Here is a 22,130-nt window from a genome sequence, read left to right as displayed (position 1 = left end):
ATGTGTCATTTCTGACACTTGGCACTTGAGTTGAGCAACACAATCTGTTTATTTTCAAAAGTCCGCTCTTGACAATGGATCAGGGATCAATGTTCAAATATCCAACAGACATTGGTTTGTTTGTGAGTATCAACCCTGTCATTCTAGCCTTCGTCCGTCCCGTTCTAAAATCCCCTGAAGCTGTTCCAAGCACAAAACCTGCTGCAGAACATAGTGTGCGAGCCAAACTTCTCCAAACATCTAAACATCCCGCACAGAGAGGACATATATCGGGTTTGCTCGTGCACGTTTTGATCCAGAATCGCCGCCATTCCTCGCTTTTATCATATCTGAGGTATGACCTTTATGACCTTTATCATATCTCATGGTCAAGCTTATTGTCGTCTTGATTCTTCAACTTGTTTTCACTTTCACATTTTTTTATCAGGCATTTTGATTGTCTGATTTTCTTGTCCTTAAATTCTCGAATGACTTGCACTATGAGGTGTTCTGTGCAACTTTTTTTTTTTTTTTTTTTTTTTTAAAATAGCTTACGTTTTCATGTGAAGTCATGAGGATCGGCAAGATAAGCTAAGTCACCTCTGCTGGCATTCGAGGCTGTTTAGCAGCATGTCTGTCTGCGGGCTTATTAAAACTTGGCTCCCTAATGAACATTCGCCCTTGAAGCCTGCTGAGCGCTTAGTGCAGCCCAGGAGACGGGGCCCTGGACACACGGGGCCTCTTCCTGCTCCCTACGGAGAGCCGGGGTATAAAAGTCAGCTGTAGCGGCAGGCTGGGGGTCGAGTCATATGAACACTTTTACATTACATTAAACTGGAATGTTAAGAAAAGACAAATAAAACCCACCGATTTTTTTTCTCTCCAGAGAATATGGTGGAAGTTTTCATCTGTTGTTGACATACTGAGTGATTAAAGCCTCACTGCTGCCGCGGGGCTCGTCCATGTTTACTAAATTTGAGTCAGAAAGTGTGCCACCACATTGCACTCCCGTATTAGCGTTTGCACGAGAAGGCTGGACAAAGACTCGGAGGGTTGTGTGGGCTTGTAGACAGCAATGTTGCACAACAAGTAAGGAACACCTCCCTCCAAGGTGCTATTTACAAGCTAGGTAGCAACGGGAGACATCCAAGGACATCGTGACCTAGTTAATGCACTTGAACATCCTATTTTGCATGATTTATTCATCATAGGAATTATATTATTTTATATTATATTATATTATACTATATTGTATTTTTATTTTATTTTATTTTATTTTATTATTATTATATTATATTATGTTATATTATGTTATTATTTTTATTATATATTATATTGTATTATTATATTATACTATATTATATTATATTATATTGTATTATTATACTATACTATTTTATTATATTATATTATATTATATTATATTATATTATATTATATTATACATTCTATATACACACACGCATACATATACATTTAATTTGGACAATTTTTTTGTCCAGGCGGTAAGGTTAAGACAGACTGGCGGTTTGTTCCGACTAAATGGACTATGTGGAAAAGGTTTAATGGATTGAAAAATAACAAATTTATCATGCTTAGTAGGAAGCCGTCGAGGTCAAATTGACCACATGCGGGGGGTTAAATCGCATCATAACTTTCTGGTTGCTCGACCTTCACTGTTAATTGGGGGCAGTGAAGAAGACATTTGCTTCATCTAACCGTAACCGTCGCGCAGAGCACATGATTCTCGACTTCGCAGCTAACCAAGCATGAGGCCCGTCCGGAGGGACCGGCGCTCATCAAACGTGAGCATGACATGAAACTGAACGCTACATATGTGTAATACCCAGCTTGAAAACACAACCAGCAATTAGTCAGTGCCGTCTCGCTACACCATACCAAACCGGTGTGCTGTCGGCGTCGGGGTTGCTTGAAGGCACGTGTCATCCGTGAGTCAACCGCTAAATGGTCTTTATGCATCATCTGCTCCACGCGGTAAACACGCGTTACTCAACGGGCCGAGCTCTGCTATCAAAACAAGCCAGGGATTCGTAAACCTTTTGTGGTTTTCCTGAACGAGAGTGCGCTTTTAATTGTGAGGAGATTGCAACGATTAAAAAGATTTATGGCAGGCGCACTAAAAAGCAAATAGTTGAGGTTTCAACGTGGTCCAGATTCCCAACTGTGCTGTCATTATGTCTGGAGATAATTAGTGTAAAGAAATGAAATGAGGAGGATATAACACATTTTACAGGTATTGCCTCAAAGAACCGCTTGTCCTTCAAATTCGAAAATTTGGACAACTCACTGGAAAGCCGACACTCGGTACCAGACTTGTGTTTTTTTTCTTTTTACCTTTCTGCTTATTCATCATAATTTTTTGGGGGGCTTCTGTGGTAGGATTGGAGGGATGCGGGGTAGTCGCCACACATATCACTTTCTATCCTCCCGGTAATGCGGAAAATACTTAGGATTCAATTTTCCGTGGCTGTTTCGCTATGAAGGACAAAAGTAAGAAGGGTTCTGGCGAGGCCGTATTACAGTTAGGTCAAAACCGAGAGGGACGCTACACTCGGGGTTCTGGAAAAGTGAGAAGCCAGGTGGATCTATACAAACAGATTTTTCTCTTATGATATCTTTGGAAATCAGAGACTTGGGTGACGGCGTTTTTTATTTATTTTATTTATTTATTCTATTTATGGAGCTGAATTACAGTAACAGGTCACATCTTAATCAACGTAATGCTTATTCCTCATGGATGTGCTTAAAATAAACATCCTGGGTTGCTTACAGCTCCAAACCTGATTTGATTCATGGAGGGATCCACATTTTATGATTCTCCCGCTACATCTTCATGTCATTTGCCTTGCTGCATCAGTGTAAATAATGATGAAGGTCTCCTTCAATATTTGGCATCGGTCACACTCAATGAAATAAAAGTCCATCATTTCAACTTTCACGACCTCTGCCAAAATGAATCCTCCTTCTCCCACCTTTTCCCTCAGGTCCCGACTGCCGCCTGTTCGGAAACAATGTCGGTATTATGTTCGTTCCTGGACGAGAGGAAAGAGAAGCCGGAGAGAGCTTCGATACGAAAAAAGTAGCTCCAAGAAAAGATTGACATTCCTCGGTGGTGCTCGCCATTGAAAACCATCACAGAGGCCGATTCAGGCGAATCACTTAAAATTCAGCTCGGTTGACGCTCTTTGCTTAAAAACGAGAGCCCGCCATTCGGCTTCTCGTGATACTCTTTGCCTTTCTAATAGGGACACTTGAACTCTAACCCTTCTCCCACTTGGCGCCGACAGGCCAGTCACTCAAGATGTAAATGGACGCCCGCGTGTCGCTCGGAAAAAAGACATCGTTATCAACTTAGCATCTCGGTCTTTTCAATCCTGTGACAAAAGATACCAAGCTCTCCCAATCCCTCGCTTGCTTGTTGACGAGTTAACGAAACACCATTTTATGTGGTTTCCGGCTTCCTCCAGATGATTGTTTCCCCCTAAACAGATCGTTTATACGCCGCAATCGTAAGCACGGCCATTCCTTGAAGCTGTGTTTGAATCGAAAAGGGTCATAACAAACAATTGCGGTCAGCCTTGGTTTATTATTTCGTGCTTGAAGCGCTCTTCCATAGTTTCCTCATAACTTGTAAATCTATTCGAACGAGTGCACGGTTGCTGTTAAGGAGTGGCCGTAGTTTCGGGCAACTACTGCACGATTATAAGATACATACAAGCTCCTTCTCTAATTCGATTCTGCTGGGCCGCAAGATTAGCTGTAATCAGCTGTGGCACGCAGCCTCGGTCGCTTTGAAAATATCCGTCGCTCTGTTTGTCTCCATCTTCCAGCGATGTGTGTTTTGGAACGCCGTGCTTCGAGTGCGGTCGTGTTGCGCTCAAGCCACAATGGCGGCACGGACTACGTAAGGAGTCGGTGCCAACTCTCTTGGATTTTTTCCGCAAATTGAAAAATCCCCAAGCAAAGTTAAATTCTAACAGCAGACCTATTAGAACAAATCAACCCGTGAGAAAAATGGTGAGACCTTGCCGTTGACTTTTTCCATGTCTTCCTGATGGTGGCAGAGATTTAATGATGGTGCAGAATTATGTTGTTTCCAAACAGTTGGGGGGGGGGGGGGGGTTGATGCAGTGGATGACAAGAGGCCGTGAATGGGACCTCTTACATAACCTGAACACTTTTCCAAGGTTTCCGACGTTTGAAATGCGAGCTTCATCTACTACATCTGTGTGCCCAAACAGGCCAAGATGCATGTTTACAATTGTGAATAAACAGCAGCTTTCGGTTTAAAAAAGCTGTAAGCATTTGGCCTTGAAAGACCTAGTCCCTTCAACGCAGCGTTTCCAATGGTTTTTGAGCCAAGGCACATTATTTTACATTGGAAAAATCGCACAGACTATAAAAAAAAGGCAAAAAAATGCGTTTGTCATGTAATCCAATGGCTTATGTAAAGGGTGAATTTGAACAAACGCCATCTAGTGGCATCGCAATGAATTATTTCGCCTGCAAACATGTCAAAAACATTATATCCAGATAAATTATTTTTATGATTACATATTTTGTGATTAATCAACTCAAAATGGTGCGGGGGCTTCTTCCATAATTTTAAGGTAAATAATAAAAAATAAATAAATAAATAATAGGTACATAACTTTTACAAAAAGAAACACATTTTTCTACGAAGTTTTATATATTTTTTGGAATATATATTTTTAAAATACAACTTTATTCTTAAAATCTTATGCCATTATTTTGAAAAAATACGCTTTTTTCAAAAAATAGGTCAATATTCTTAGCTGGCTGTCAAGCGCAGTCGCGTGGAGTGGGAGCAACAATATGGCGCACAAGGGGCTGTTTCTTCCCGGTGACTCCTGAGGCGAGGAGGTGGTGATATTCATGGGGGCGCCGCTCACTCACACACACCCACACGCACAAACACACGCACATGGTCTCTCCTCTGCGTCTCTCACTCACATTTGGAGCTCAGCCTCAGCAGCTCGCTGCTCTTTCTGGCGCCTCACTGAAGGAGTAAGGAAGGACAATGTTTCTCTGAGTTTTTTTTTCATCATCGTTTTGAGGACATTGCAAGTTTTACCTGGTCATTATGAGGAGGAACCCACTTTAAGAAATAATGACGTCTAAGCCAACTTGAGAAGCACATTCCTGGATTTCTTTTCTTTTTTTGTCATTGTAGAGCTTAAGTTGAATTGCAGGGACATTTTTGGGTTTCATTCGTAAACAAAATGGAGCGAATCCGTTTGGCTGTTGTGGTGCTTTTGGCCGTGACAGCGCTTGTTCACGGAGGTGGTGATGGCCACACGGACACCTTGACAGGTGGGAAGAGAAGAGGTCCAAGTGCCGGGCTGATGGAAGGTGCTGAAAGAAGCCCATCGGAGACCACCCACACCCGGGAGGATGACGGGCTCCCGTCAAAGGCTGTCCCGATCAGGAGCGCTCGACACCCCCGCAGCGTGACCCCCCCGCAGCCCAGAGCCAGAGTGAACCGTCGGCAGAACAGCAAGTCCAGCACCAGGAGACTTGTCGGGTAAGAGTGGGACTCAGAATTGCAACATTTCATTAATGTATTTCAAATGAGATGCATTCTGCTCAATTCACTTTTTATTTTTTTTATGATTTACATATGAAATCAGTATTGCTTATTGAAATGAGGTGCAATTTAATCAGTTTCAACAACCCCCAAATAAGGATATATATTTTACAAAACCACACACACTCAAAAACACAAAACAAGTGGCAGGTTCCAAGTTCACAGTCCTGGTATTACAGTTTTTTTTGTACACTTAACAACTCAGTATGTTTCCAATAATTTCTCTTTGGGGTGTAATACCACTCTTAACCTCTAGAAGGCAGTACACAATCTACCTGGAGACTGCAAATTAAAAACAAGCACAGGAAGTTACCTACCTAGCCTAGATCTTTTTTAAATTGGACCTCACCTGCTTTTTCAGTTTTTTAAGACCAAACAAAGTGATAGCTGCAGCTCTTTGGCTACGATTTTTAACATTACGAGATATTCATTGATTTATTCTCCAAACTTTTTAAGGTAAGTTTACCAATTTTGAAAAAAAAAAAGGGATGTTATCAGCATAGACTAGATTTTGGAACATATCCAAATAAAGAAATAGAGCTCTGCATTGTTACAAAAAAAAAAAAAAACGTGATAAAATGCAACTAAAGAGAACATGTTTTTGGTAAAGCATGCAACTTCTCTACTTTGGGACAAGCAGGAAGTCAAGTGTGTGTGTTCTGGCTGCTGTTTGGCCGTCTCCCCTCCAGCCTCACTTGGTGGTGGGTGTGCGCTGCAGCTGGCTTGCTTACTTGCTTCTCTTTGAGAAAGCAGAGTGTGGGAGAAAAAAATAAGTGAATGCCCCTAAACGCAACATATGGGGCAACATTTAGTATCCTGTAGGACAAAAAAAAAAAATCTGCTGGACAATCAGAACCACCTGTTTTGTCCAATGAGTCCCTTTTCTTGTCTTTCTCCATCAAACTCTCCAACAAGAAGATGGCTTGTTTCCATATTAAAGCGCTTTTCTTTTTGTCTAATGAACCCTCCATGCCTCCATCCAGTTCTGTTTGTTCCATAGGGACAAAGCATGATACTCGCCCATGCTGCGAGGGGGGGGTGGGGGGGGGGGGGGGGTAGGGGTTGTTTACATAATGATCAGATGGGGGATTTGAATGGCTGCCCTTGAATCGCACACACTGAAGTAAAAGATCCGCTTCAGGATTTTGCTTCTCAATCCAGCTAATTTAAAAGAGATCTTTTTAAATCTGCCAACGATGTAATAAATGAATCGTGAATTTGAACACGTTGATTCATTCAACTTCACATGACTCAATGTTTTTTTTCTCTCGATGCGTTTCCATTCAAAGCGATCGCCTGCAGCTTTTTTTTTTTTCCCTTTCCACTTTCGCACTGACTCACGACTCCTGTTTTGTCAAACCGAAACACGACTCCTTGATTTTACTCACTCTTAGTAAACAAACGTCAAGGTGTTAACAAGCTGATTTATCGTAACCTGCGCTATCCAAGTGTCCGTTCCGTGAGTAAATCATGTGATGGAATTTGTATGCGCTGACTGATGACTTTGGCGTGTTTGATTTACGTCAATGGAGGAGCGCTGCCAAAGGGCCTAAACAACTACTATGTTATCTCCGTGGCGCCTCAGCTTAATGAGTCAAATCCAAGCGAGGTCGAGAAGTCAATCCGAGTCCTCTTTTCCCAAATCTCCATGACTCAGATATGCATTCACTGTAATATCTTGAGAAGTGACCCACATCCATGCCAGCCCAAAAATTTTTCTTTAAACATCTCATTTGCTCTATAATTTATTTATCAAGGATGCAGGATGCTTTTCAAGTCCCGTGTGTGTCGGATAATCCCTTCAAGGTTCAAATAACCCCTCATTTGTTTTGACTGTGGACTCTCGCATGAGGGTAAAAGAGATCCACGCTCAGATCGAGTTTCCCGACCCTCCCCTGATTTTCGTCTTATTGCTTTAAATTCTATTAAATCGTATTCTCCAAGGTGTCGTGTCATTATCGATCGGCCACCTCCCGTCAGAATGATCCGAACCTAAAACATGAAATCAGATCGGGGTTGTCACGCGAAGGGCTGAGGAGATACTCACGCATATCGTTAGCGCTTTATGAGCTGTCGGTATCTTGTCTTAGCATGCTTCCCTCTGTGCAGGCCGAACGTGTGCGGCGGTCAACAATGCTGCTCCGGCTGGGCCGTGGCACCGGGAACCAACCGCTGCATCAAACGTAAGCCCAACTACCACAATAATAATTTATTTTTTAATACTTTGCCACAATATCTTTGCAAAGTCAGCATTTTTTGACACAACTCATATTAGGTGTTCCTGTAACTCTTCCCACTTTGTAAACAGTTTTTTTTTTTGTCATTGTGGATAAAAAAACACTTTTTTAATTACATTTCAGGTTTATGTCAATGTAATAACATGTTTTTGAGGAACTTTTATTTTTACATTTTACAAGCCAACTTTGTTTACAAGGCTCGATCGACGGTATCTTCACTTGTTTACTGCTTTCTCTCTTTCACATAACCCAACAAGTAGATTACACAACAAACTGATTGGCCCCAGCAGCCTCCTAGTTAGATCCACTTCCTACATTTTTTTTCCCCCGACTCAATTTCCCGTTAAAGGCACACTTAGCGAGGCGTTAATTACGTTTAACGTCAGGCTGCAGTGGTCCGAATAAAAGTGTATGTATTTTAAATTTGCCAAAATAGCTCTGGACCACGAAGGCAACGCTATCATCAGCAAAGTAAAGCCCCCTCGGCTGACGAGCTGCCAACACTTTGCTCCCCTAGGCTGGAAAGATAAAAAAAAAAAATGGTTATCATCCAACTGTCCTCACTTTAAGGTGCCTTATTATGCATTGGCAGCGGGAGCAAACTTCTCACTCTGAGGGGGTAAACTTGTTGGCTGGGAGAGAAATATGAAAACATAGCAGGGTCGAGGAAATTCCCGCTGAAGGGACTGTAATATTAAAAGTGTCAGCTTCGGGATTTTCTTAAGAGACCGGATTGGGTGTCGTGGGTTATGGCTGCTTAACAGAACCTTATTGTTCAATTTAGTTGAGCTCAGAGCAAATATATGACTGGAATTGGACCACCTCATTATTTATTAAATACTTTTCGTCCAGAAATTCTGATCATTGGTCTGCAAATGATCATAATAATAATGTATTGCTACTTTGATCCATTAGGACGAACAGAACATTCCTCCTACTATTTATTTTCTCTCCAGTTTGGTGGAACTGAGAAAATTCAGTGTGGTGGCCAAAAAGAGAAATGCATTGGTTGGGTAAAATGAGGACATGTGCAGACTTGGCTGGAGTACATCTTAAAATTGGATGAGATGAATGTAATGTGTTGTTTTGGTGTCAGGAGGACTTAGTGTATAGAAAGCTCCACTGTCACTTTATCCACATCTGCAGTTTTTGTTAGCGAGCTGAGGGACTCATATTTTAGCCTCACCCATTCATAGCAAGCCAGTTGTTCTGCATCAGTTAGCTGCAGCTGGCCGCTAAAATTAGCGTCAATGTAAGAATATTAAAGGCGCTATTTCAAAATAACGCTTCATCGAGCTAAATGCTAAAGCGTGCAGGGTTCAACGGTGGTTTGAATTGAGAAGAATGGCCAGAGAAATCTGTTTACAAAACCATAAGCTACTTAGCGGTGGAATTAAAATGAGAGTTGAATTGCTGACATGTTTTGGGTCTGTATGGGCTAATCCTCAATTAGATCTTGTAGGTCAATTTGGAATTAGTTTTGGTTGGCATGATTTTTGTTTTTCAAGAGGAAAGTGACGCTATTTTCTCATTTTTCATTTTGGTTTAAAAAAAATGTTTGGCTAAGCAGAGTTGCCCCAACTAGCTTTCTTAGCTAGCATGCTAGGAAGGTCATTTAAGTTATCGACCCGATTCTTCACCAGGTACACTTTTCAACCTTTCGCACCACAATTGAGTTTATTTCACGTGGTATCAAGCTGGAACAATTCCGATCAGATTTATAGCCACCGCCGGTCTAACAGAGTGCAGATGACGAGTTGCATCATTGATGGAGAACTGATGTCAAGATCTTGACTAGACCATGAGTGAAACACGATAGAAGGTTTCAGAGTTTCTTTCAACTTTTTCCGCTTGGCTTGATGCCGGGCCCCATTTTTAAAAGCCTTTTACTCACTCTAGCTATGAATCATTTCATTTCAAACATAAATTGTTACATAAATCGTTGCGTGTTTCTTTACATGGATGAACTACAGGTATATGTGTCTAAATAAAAAAAATGCAGTTGTTAATCATCATCATTTATCACGCCCGATGCCGTGACACTTTTTCCTCCCTCCGAGCCGTTTGGCGTTGATTGATAAGATAATTTAACAAGCATCGTAACACGCAATTTAGAATTCTCAAATTCCCTTTGGAATTTGGAAAGCAACAGAACATGCTCATTGTTGTCTTGAACATGTGTGAAACAGCTGGGCAAGTATCAAGGACATACAATCCATCTGTGAATGTTTTCGAATCTTTTAAATGCGCATTGAAAAATGTTGGCACGCTAATAGAAACAAACCATCATCCTCAGCTCCAATATCCCCCAAAAAATATTATTTCTACTTATGTTGTGTAAAAGAAAGGAAGTGACTACATTGGGGTCAACTCATCACTTACAATCAAGCATGTATTGGAGCAATTTTTTATTCTATTTGTTTGCCTTGAAAGAATTTATCCAGCAACACATGTTTGAGCTGCAATGTTGCTCATTTACATTGATAAAATGTGTGCAGCTGGAGGCCGTGAGAAACTAAAGAAAATCAAACATAAGCAAATTAGTCGCATTTCAACAGTTAAGTGTAGATTACGGGACAAGAATGTGAAATATACTTGTCACGTCGTTTTTGTTGTTGCTTTGTTAGTTGGCAGGATTGTGACAAAAAGCGATTTGCCCGAAAAGTGAATTCTACCATATGTGCTATTTGTTTCCCATTTTTCTAAACGTGTACAATTTATCCCAATTTTTGCTTCTTGATTTTGTATTGTTAATTTTGTCCAGCCATCTGATGTGCGATTTATAAATAAATAAATTTAAAAATAAATAAATAAATAAATAAATAAATAAATAAATAAATAAATAAATAAATTTATTTTCATGTAGGACTCGCCAAAAATTAGACCCATTTAATTTTGGTGCAAATTTACCATTTTATGCTTTTTTTGTTTTTTGGACGTTTTCCTTTAATGCTTGAGAATTCACATCAGGGTTCATCCAAGGTCGCAAATGTTCGCCATTTGTTCAAAATTCCTCGCGACACGAAAAATCCTCAGAACTCCAAAATATGAACTGACGTGAACCGTACAATGGTGGAATCCATTTCGTTGCATCCACAACAACCGAGAAGCATGAAAGAAGTTTGTTTTCAAAGGCGTCATTACACATGAGTGGCAGCCTTATGTTTTACAAGAACAGGAGGAGCTTTTTAAAATGCCTTTTAGTTTGTGATTTAACCGAGTGGAGGGTAAAATTAGAGTTCTGCAGACAGCCACAAACCCCTCCTTGGCTTTTATATGTGTCGAGGGAGGGGGGGGGGGCGAGTGGCGGGAGTTCACACTCCCCTGTGGCAGCCTCGTGGAGAGTTATGAGCCATTAGGCAGGGCCTGTAATCCATACACACGCCATCCTTCCCCAAAACTATCATTAACATTGAAGCCGGACAACCTGTTCTCACTTTGTCTTCCCCAAAAGCAGGAGTGCTGCTTTCGCCACTCCAGCTGGTTGGCCTGTTTGAAGCCTCCACTTGCACCACATGTTTCTTTAATTGCTACCATCGTTGAAAATGGAGCCAAAAGAGAGAATACTCAAATGTCTGGACCTGTATTGGATGTAATTGTCTTTTTTTGGAGGGTTTATTTTTTGTGCATCTTCAGATGATCATCACTGAGGATTTTTTTTTATTATATTGGAGTAGGGGATTTTACCATTGTGCCTGTAATTATATTTAGACACTCCACTTGGGATGAATTAATGCTTCCCTCAATTAGGAGTCTCTTATTATAAAAAAAATAAAAATCATAGATGGAATTTTCTATTGTCCTGAAGCCTGAAAACAGTTTCATGTGTAGAAAAAAATATATCGGGTGATAAATTTTAAAAATTAAAATTTACAAAGATTAAACTTCATTTTGCCCTTTCATAAATTGTAATATCCCACAGACATTGTTTAAAATTCTTCCAAAAATACCTCCTCCCATCTGGGATTCAATAACTTCCCTCATCCATTTATTGTGTTTAAATACTTCTGAATTATGGCAAACTGGAATTTATAAATAGTCTGTTGTCAATGACAAAATGTCAGCTATGGGAAAAATGAATACATAACAGGCGTGGTGGATTTGACTACCATCAATCTGAACGTACACAGAGTCATGGGTCGACTGTAGGTTAGCAAAATCCCCCAATGAGCCGAGGGTGGTGTGGAGAATTAAAAGCTCCAGCTTCCGTATTAGACCGAAAGACTCGATTCCGAAATGCGCATAGTATGCGACGGAGGCGCTCTAATCCGCTGAAACGCGAGCCGTGTAAGATTTACCGCAAAGAGAAAATACATGATCATTTGTCATGCTCCCGTCTGTTTTATATTAGAACAATAGAGAAGCTTTAAAGTCGATGCCGTTTTGCTTGCGGACAGCGACGTCAGGTTTTGGCAGGCCTGCGATGATAGCACTGGACCGGCAACCATGTGGAAGTCAAATGTTGGAAAGAGATTAACGCTCACTTGAAATCATTAGCAAAATCGTTTTATGAAATTCTCAATAGAATTTTTTTTTTTTTTAAATTAACACTTGGCTTGCTTCTCGGGACGTATCAGGTTCTGCGGGTTGTCTTCACGGGAGGTTCTATTTTTTTTTCTATTGGAGTCTAGCCAAGAAGATTTCTGGTGAAAAGAAAACAACACCCACTTAGTCTGTCTGAAAATTATTTATTTACGACAAATAATTATAGTCTGAGTGGAAACGCCAAGTCCATATTATTGTGTGTTTTATTGCTAATTCAGCCGCATCAGCATGTTTGTTTGGGCTGTCCCGATCTGCCAACACCAATCTCAATCGTCTTTTCAGATGACCGGATTTGGACACAACCACCCAAAACTTGGCCACACCGCCTTCCCTAATCATTAAAGGCGAAGCGGCAATGTTAGGAATGTCTGCCATTTCTTCTCATTTATTTCCGACGGATTCTGTTTTTATGACGCTGGCTGTTCGTATTTGTGAAATGGTTGGAATGCTAGGCAATTAGTTTTAATGATGTGCAAGACAAATCTGCACGACAGCAATTACTGTGACAATGCGCTCACCGGGCCAGAGGCAAGGCCCGCCGAAGACGGGCATCAACGCCGTGAAGCCGCCGAGTCATTGTTGGAGTTTCTGTGACAATGTTGTTACTCGAAAACTGGCCTTTCACACATCACCAAAAACACACCTAAACAGTGTCGATATGGTTGGGGATCTCCAGAACGTCACTTTGGCTTCTGTGTTCCTCCTCAAAACTTGACATGAAGCTGGCACATAGCCAAACCATACAATCTGGATGATGTATCGACCTCCTTGCCAGACAGAGTCAGGGCATTCCCATTTTATCCCATGATGGAAAATTCCCATCACCACAACCGAACCGCACCGCCCTACGTAGGTGTACGACTCATCAGCGAAAAAACCAGTCTGACTTTTCCCAACAGTCGTTTGAATCCGCCGCAAAACTCGAGAGTGGTGATATTCAATCCTCACTTTGTTAGCTTTTGTCCTCACGTCACACCGTGACTCCCGCATAATAGGGCTGCTCTTCCGATTACCATTCATGGCGAGGAAACCGAAACACAGACTTTTAGTTTGGATAAGTACAGTTCACGTAAGAGGGGGGCCTGTCTCAAATCCAGAAGCTGTTCGTGTTCACAGCGTCTATGTCAATAGCATTCCGTCGGCGTGTTGACAGAGTGCCGCTCTTTACTTTGCGACCCGATTTACCGTTAAAAGGACAATGTCGTAAATCCCCTTCGAGCATCCTCTATTAAAAAGCGATGTGTCACAAAATGGAGAGACTGTTTACATAAATGGCATGCCGCCGGGATTTCGAGGCTTGAAGTAGCTGTCGTCTGACGGGAGGATGTGGAAGTGGGTCGGCCCACTGACACAGATTATTTTTCCATGACCGCCACGTGACCCTCGGTGCAATGTATTCGCCGACGTTTAATAAATATTATGCGGCCGTTTATCATCGAGGTGAGGTTTGTTTTTTAAATAAAAGCTGTACTTGTACGTATAATGTCTGTGAAGTGTCAGATATTTTTAGATTATTTTTTTTTGTGTTCACTTAATATGACCTGAATTGAACATGACAGCTTCCCCAATGCTACATAAAAGCTAAGCTAACGGCAACAACTGAGGGCAAGCGATAAGTTCTAAAAAAAAAAAAAAAAACTCAATCTGTTTTTTCTCTTCAGCCGACTGCCAGCCGCCCTGCCAGAACCGCGGCTCCTGCAGCCGGCCGCATACCTGCGTGTGCCGTTCAGGTTTCCAGGGGTCCCGTTGTGAGGAGGTGGCCCCCGAACAGGTGTACATCCACGACAGAGGGTCTCTGAGGCGCGTGCAACCGGGCAGCAACCCTTTCCACAGAGACCAACCGCGAAGACGCCAAGAAAGCCCCAAGGTCCAGACCCCGAGACCTGCGACCACCAGGCAACCAGTCCGCTCTACGTAAGTACTCCAGCCCCCCCCCCCCCCCCCCCCCTCCCCTGTCGCAAGACATCCTCAATCAACAATCCAAATAATTTATCTGAAATTCAAAAATCCCTAGAGTAATTTGTTTAAAGTACCTTAACGGTCATACGGGGAGGCCGGCAAAAAAAAAAAGACATGACCGACTAGATTACAACATTTTTTAACTTTCTTAGACAAACAGCCGCAGTTTAATTACATGCCCGTGTTTACATGAGCAATAAATCCTTCTAGATGAGTCGATTCAACTCCTAATCTTTGATATACTCGTTGTAAAACAAATGTCAAGACCGATAAGAATTTGCTTCCATACTTGAGGTATTAAGGTAAAGCCCTAAGCTGTGGAAACTTAATACGGTTTACTAGACGCAAGTATCAAACGGACTATTTTCTATGAAAATAGCCTTGGGGCAATTATATTTTCGTAGTGTTTGACATTTGCCGTTTTTCTTCCCGATTTTCGAATAACTGCAACCCGTCCAACTTGTAATTGCCCCGATGAACATGTCGTTTCAGTTAATTCTCCAAAGACTGCTAATCAGACAGGCCTAATAGTTTCTTGGCTTATATGCGTGTGACTGTTTTAAGTTCCGTCTGCTTAGAAATAACCTTTTGGGTTGATTAATCGTTCGATCATGGTTACGAATGGTTATTTATCTGGGATGTTGAGCTATTTCTCAAACAAATGCTTTCTGGGAAAATGGTAATAGTTTATTGTTGTTTACAGCAGGCATTCGTCAAATAGATTTTGGACCGATTCCTATTTCGATTCGCAGGGAATCAAGTCACTGGACTGTGTTTTGTCCCACAACGGCGCAGACGCCCATTTTTTTTACAAAAATGCCAAATTAAAGGAAACTCCACCCACTAAAAAAATGAAAATAGGGCCCATTGAGTGTTTGCCAATGTTGAAGTGTCTTCCCGGCTTCACTGCGGTCATGTTTGTGGTATCTGCGATCAATTTGAATTTTGGCAGCTGTTTGATAGAATAATCTCATGTATCCAAAATGGTTATCTTAGAGCCATAATAAATCTAATTGCTCCTCGGTGAAGATCGCACAGTTGCCGCGTCTATTCCACTTTGTTCTTGAGTATTTCTGCTTCCTGACTCACAGTTGTGGGCCAAAGGGAAGAAAGTGTTGCTGAGTCACGCGTGCCCTCAATGTGACTGTTCCCCCCCTTGATAACTCCACGAAAGCTGACTAACTACTAAGAAGTGCGGTTAGGCTCCGAGATGAGACATTTCCCCTCTTCCGGAATTCACCATTTCCCAGCATGCAGCTTAAGCTAATTATTAGACGTGATTTTTTCCTCTTAACATGACAGATGGAATATCTGCCAACATTTATTTCTCTTCCTGCACCTTCCAGCAATCTTTGAGATAAATTGACGTTTCATATATCTGATTGATGTTTCGTTGCTCCAAAGCCAAGAAAGCACGAGTAACATGAAGTCATGGAGCGAGATAGCGAGACAACACCATTGCCCAGTCTCGGTACTTGGATTAAGGAGTAGGGAGGACTGATGTTACTTCAAAAATATCTTTTTTCTTTTCTTACCTAAATGCCCAGGGAGTAAATTCCTTCCCATATGTGCAGCTACTTTCCTTCCAGTTTGGTCCTACTGGCGAGGGTGTCAGGTACTAAATAAGTCTGCCTTGGATCACGTTTGACTTTTTATGTCAGCGGCACCCTTTTTATTGACCTCACTTGTCAAGTGGCGCCATTGTAGAATATAAAAACAGTTTGGAAAAGGATTTAGACAAACGCCGGGGAAGAGAAAACATTTGCATAAAAAATGTCAACTCAATAACCACGGTGATAATAAATTGGTCAGGATCGCAACTCGGTCTTTTATTTTCATTTATTGTCGATTAGTGATGACCTTAAATATAATGGTTTTCACATTCCATTGGGCTGCCATATAAAACATAACTAAGGTTGTTACGGTGAATGATCTGACCCATTACCACATCATTATGAACGCTCAATAGTCATCGCAAGGCACCAGACCAACTCATTTTTAGCCTTGGTGCTTCCAAATATGTCATTTGGTTGCACCCCTGTGCAAAATATTTAGTGACTTCAGAGTTCCTAATTTTTTTTTTTATTACATCAAACGCGAGAATGACTTTATTGTCATTATTTAAGTTCCCAGAGGTCTTATTTCAGTTAATGGTTCAAATATTGAGTTGTGTGGACACTTGGACTGGAAGTCTTCAGTCATAGAGGCTTAGCATAAAGTCATCAGTTATTACTTCTACTTTTTTTTTTTCATCTGTAAGTCTACCTGTGAACTCTGTCAGTGCAGCCGCAGTCCATCTTTTCTTTTCCAGCTTGGACTTGAAAGTCTTAACATATGTTAAACTCCGAGACACGGGAACGACCCGTCACCCTTTTTCAACCGAGTTTTTGTGACCCCTTTCAACTATGAATATCAAATGCCTCAACAGCATCTGCTTGGGGACTATAAATTGTCGATTTTAATGAAAGATAAAAGAAAAAATCGCATAGCTGTTTCCTCACCTGAATTGTGACACGTTAATACATTTCGTTGTGACGTCGGTCGTTTCCTGGAAGTGCGACATGCAACTATCACTATGACATCCTATAGATCGCAGATGGTCGCGGTAGAAAGGTCAAGGTCAATGATAAACTCCCCTGACTGAGCTGGAATGGCGATAACATATAAATCACCTTCTCCATTGAGGCCCGAGCTCATATCACCTCCATGACATCAGTCTGCAGGAAACAGAACGGGGCAGAGCAGGATGTGTGTCCAGCATGTACATCATCCCCGATAAGGTCATCTTGCTCTCGTAGTCGGACTGAAGAAAACACCTGGACGCTTGATGTAGCTCAGTCAGTCCAACTATTGGCATGTGTGACTGGCAGGATACAAGAAGTTAACTTACTGCTCACTGAACGGCTTTGTTTTTCCTGCAGTAAAGTAATTTAATGCAATCCAGCCGTTCGCTATATTGGCTCGTAAAAAAAAAAAGCTCACAGTAAAACACCGGCGGGGGAAAGTATGTAATAAGCCTGATGTAAACAGTAGTCACAATTCCAGGACATTTTTGGGTATGCCCGTTCCTGAGATTGTACAGTTTCAGTTCCTGCAAAAAAAAAAAAATGCCTTGAAAGTCTCGATAAACTGTTTTACTTTTTTTTTTTCTTGGCTTTTCATGTACCGTATTTTCCGGACTATAAGGCGCACCTAAAAACCCCAAATTTTCTCAAATGCCGACAGTGCCCCTTATAGTCCGGTGCGCCTTATATATGGACCAAATTCCTAAATTCAAACTGGCCCGAAGCATTGTGTCATGAAATCAATCATAAGTGGCCCACTGAAGACTATGAATCATGAATCAAAAAGACTATGGATCATTATTTTGTGATTATAAAGTAATTTGTTGCATCTGAAGTTGAAATAAAAAAGATAAAATGGAGAATGATTTGATTTGGATTAAAAATCTGACATGATGCATTAATGGTGCGCCTTATCGTCCGGTGCACCTTATATAAGGACAAAGTTTTAAAATGGGCCCTTCATTGAAGGTGTGCCTTATAGTCCGGAAAATACGGTAGTATCTGCGACACCAATTCCCAAAGATTGATCACCATCATAATGCGCAAAACCTACACATCAAGTCCAACGGTTCATTCTAAATCCAAGACAAAGTTTTGAAACCTCAGTTGTTCCATTTCTTTTCCTCTCCCAATCAATCACGTATGACTTCTCCATGACACATTTCAGGCTCATCCAAATCGGGATAGTTCAACCCTGTCTTCTGTCCGTCATTCTCATCTTTGATCCATCCGTGTTTTTGTTATTTTTACAACACAGTCTTTACGATGATGACGAATTAACAACCGGGAACAAATAAGAGAGACGGATGACCCTCAACAGCGTGATATGACCACGCCGAGGCAATGACGACTAAGGCGGCGGAGCGCTTGTGTGTGGCTTGTTGACTTTAGACTTTGCACGTAACCGCACCGCCGTTTCTCAGAGGAAACTGTGGTCATAGTGGGAGTTCTCCTTGTTAATCATGGATCACTGCTTGCTTTCACTCCCATTACAGACAAACCACACCAACAGCAGCAGTGGCACAAACTGCTGTCAAAATCCTATCGGTGACCTCGGCACCTGTATGGAAATATAATTATTATCAAATATGTCAAAGCGCAACCAAAAAGTTTCTTCAGTAGCTCTGGATGAAAGATGGTTGCCAATCAATCATGGAAAATGTAGGTGACACTTTAAAAAATAGATCTCTGTCCTCCGAGTGTTGTTTTTGTCTAGCGTCGGCACAAAGGAAGTGGTTTCGACTTCGCTCACTATATATATTGCTTGACATATGTGCCGAAGACAGTCTAAATGTACTGTGGACTGAATTTCACTCCCGTTTAAAGCGGGCAATATTGACTCAGTTGGACCAGGAAAAGTAGCTGTGTTTCTGTCTAAAAATACAGAGCCAAATGAGTCCCATGAGTGTTTGGCTTCCTGCTAGGCCAGGGGGAACAAAGGACCATAGAGAATTTAGCACTCAGCGTGGGACAGATATGTCTTTCACTCGCGCATTCAATTTCTCTAAAGCCTGGTCTGCAACACGCTCGCCGGGCAACAGTTGGCCCACTTTTGAGCAAATCGGCGAAGAGGACTAATCGTTTCTAGTAGCAGATGGAGGAATGGCTTTGTGAAAAAATTCCAAAGTTCCATCCAGTCTGACATGTGACACTTATAAAAGATAGCTGAGTCAGCAGATCTGACCTGTCCTGACGGATCAGAGTCAAGAGAGCGTCGAGGATCAAATTACATCTGGGCTCACAAATGTCTCCAGACGTTATGATTGTAACCCCTGAACCGCAGCAACCGCGCCACTCCGCTTCCATCCAGGATCAAACCTCTTTGGATTTATTATGTCTTCGGCGCCCTAGGAGACAAAAAAGGAACTGTTTACCCCACTACAGTTGTGTGTTATGTTCATGTCGAAATCCATTAGATTCTGTGTAGTCAGTCATCCAGGGCGTTGCAATCCTCAAAAGTTGAACTGAAGGCGACTTGAACTTTTGTGTTGAATCCAAAACTGAAGACGCTTTCAACAGAATCTAAAAAGTCCAGTTATCTTGGATTCAACATTTGTAAATTGATCATATAAATAATACTATTATAATTATTTCATCTGCTAATTTGTCAATGTGTCACATCCAGCTAATATACTTTCCTGAAGTTCTTTCTCAATAACCTTTTTGCTTGACTCGACCCATTTATATTGGGAGACCTTCTCCAACCCAAAGCCACAGTAATTCATTTCACCCAGGATCTGGCTGCTACTAGCGGGATTCTTGGAAGGTTGTCCAGACACAGAACATGATTTAATCCAGTCTCAGTGGCGGGTGCGATAAGCCTCTAGACACACCCAGATTTTCACTTGGGGAAATATTCTTCCAGGACCCGCAATTATCTAAGTTATAATGACTTGAGATGTCATCAAAAAAAAAAAAAAGGCCCTTAATTGCTCACCGATGTTTGGCTTTATCCCTTTACGTGTTTTTAAAAGAAAGTGTCAGTGTGTTATTCATTTGAAATTACTGGCAATACCTTTAAGAAATGTCATTTCCAAGGAGCGTTCGTTTCAAACAAAGCACTTCGTTCGTTACATAACACAGTCATCGGTTTGGCTTAGAAAGGGAAAATTGGTTTAGTTCAGCCAAAAATGTATAGTTAATAATAAAAGCATGTTTTAATACAAAATTTCAAAGGTAAAATTTTACCCGAGTTTTGGCATCCATAGCCTCCACCTAGCTTGCCTATGCTAACTAATTTTTCTTTTTAATGGTTTTAACATAAAGTTGAAACACTTGGAGTGTTTAGCTTAGCGAAACTTGAAATATAAAGTGGAAGTTTACTACCAGATATTAAACTTCTAGAAAAGCTATAATTTTAACTTTACTATGACAGGAGCAGTCGCCGAGTTATTTTTGTATCGCCAATTAGCATAAAGTCTGCCACTGTCGTTTTTATTTTACACGAGCTTGTTGCCAAGAGAAACGCTCAACAACAGCCCAATGTAAAATTCCCCGGGGTCGGATATTATATTTAATGGCACAAGCTGGGAATCAAACCTCAGGATTTTATTGAAAGAATGACACGAGGCCTCGGTGGCAAACGATGAGTGGATGAGTGCTGCCTGAAGCCTGAGAAATAAAAAGTGTGACCACAATTGGTTTTTGCTGCGGTGCTTTGCCTTACGCGTATAAAAAAAAAACGGATTAATTTATTTTCCTCAGCCCGCCGAGACTTCTTTCACCTCTTAAAATATACCGAGACTGCTAAGACAAACCAAATTCCAAGACTAAAAGTCTTTTGATTGTGGCCTCTATTCGCTATATCAACAATTTAAAAGTAAACATATCTTTTCAACGTAAAAGCAAATAGATTTGAAATACCGCAATTAATCTTTTATCGCTTATCAGATGTAAACGCTGTAAAAACTTGTTACTAAATGAAATTCTGCACACTCCATGTCATACTTGGCAAGGACGATCTGAAACTACGATAGCATCTAAGCTAATCTGGAATGTTTGCTCTTTCCCCGATACAGTTTGTAGTTGATGTTTTCGACGGGGATTTGTAACACTGCTCGGTTTAGGAAAGCAAAACACGAACAAGTGTGTATTTATGTCTTGGACTTCTTAAATTTCATCTCCTGGGATTATCAGTGAAGGCTTTCAGTCATCCAGGTCATAGATACACGTATTTGAGAAAGGTAGACTAAAGTCCAAGTGAATTTTTTTTAGAGATCATCAACGGCATTTCACAAGACGTCTTTGTTTTATACAAATGGTGAGGATTGAGGAGATGCAGTTGGTTCCAGGTTGATGATGTCATCGGACATGTTGCCGTTCCAACTGTAGATTTTTGGATTTCCTTGATGAAGTCAAACAGAGGGCTATTAGTCGTGTAGTAGTTCACATAGCTGACTCAATAGCTCACTTCATACACTTCTTCCATTTTAGTGCCAATATAAAAAAATATTTAAAAATAAATAAAAAACAAATTAAAAAAATTGAGAAATAAAAAAATGTAAAATAAATAAATAGCTGGTGTAACGACACAGAGGAAATGGAAATCTTTTATGAGATAACGTTGTGTTCTATTTTTGAATCGCTCACAAAGCTCTCTTGTCAGCACCCCGATCCGTTCATAAATCAGCCTTTTTTTTTGCTAAAAAATCTTTTAGTATCGCTTGATCGAACTAGTACAAAGTTTTCATTGTTTTCAGCTGCACAATTTTTATATTTGCCGCTCTCTCCAGTCAGACTGATGATCATCGTATTTGGCGTCGCGGCCATAAAATGAACTTTAATGCGTTTACCTAAGTGAGATGAAAACTTTGATTTACACTTGTAATGATGGTCATTTACTTTCCCATTTTCCAAGTAGCCTTTAAATTACTCGAATTTTATACAACTCTCATATAAAACATGTTTTGTCTTGATACTTTGAGCTGAAAATGGAAAACTTAAGTTTAAAACAAATATCTTAAATGCCATTTCACATCAGGTCACCGAGACGAATCCATTCGTTATTGAGTTCTGTGTTATGATCCAGACTGGGATGCCCATTCCAGACACTTTTTCCAGCTGTCAGACTCTCTTGTTTAGACAGAACGTTCAGAGCCAAATGACTCGATCCTAAATCCAGACGAGCTTCTTATTTATATCAGTCTATTTTCTGCAATGCCTTCTATAAACTTGCAACCCGAGCTATTAGAAATGGTTTTGGATCAGGCCACTTTC

At 40.9% G+C, this 22,130-nt stretch overlaps 1 protein-coding gene across 2 annotated transcripts in view; it reads left to right on the top strand.

Moving 5' to 3' along the window:
- Nucleotides 1-135: 135 nt before the first annotated feature.
- Nucleotides 136-22,130, top strand: part of LOC148385241 (latent-transforming growth factor beta-binding protein 2-like) — a 55,477-nt gene continuing 33,482 nt past the window's right edge. Inside the window, exons 1-4 of one of the 2 annotated variants that reach the window (XM_088400461.1) lie at nucleotides 136-334; nucleotides 5,335-5,545; nucleotides 7,718-7,791; nucleotides 14,052-14,304. In XM_088400461.1, the coding sequence (XP_088256587.1) occupies nucleotides 5,367-5,545; nucleotides 7,718-7,791; nucleotides 14,052-14,304 (506 nt within the window). In that variant the 5' untranslated portion in view covers nucleotides 136-334; nucleotides 5,335-5,366. Of the gene's footprint in view, nucleotides 335-4,140; nucleotides 5,546-7,717; nucleotides 7,792-14,051; nucleotides 14,305-22,130 lie in introns of those variants that run through there. The other variant, XM_088400460.1, reaches the window with a different exon arrangement.

Source organism: Syngnathus floridae, chromosome 16 (genome assembly GCF_059516105.1).
Source record: "Syngnathus floridae isolate MCC-2025c chromosome 16, RoL_Sflo_1.0, whole genome shotgun sequence".
NCBI lineage: Eukaryota > Metazoa > Chordata > Actinopteri > Syngnathiformes > Syngnathidae > Syngnathus > Syngnathus floridae.
The sequence above is the reverse complement of the archived record's forward strand: the minus strand, read 5'-3'. Positions and strand labels throughout refer to the sequence as shown.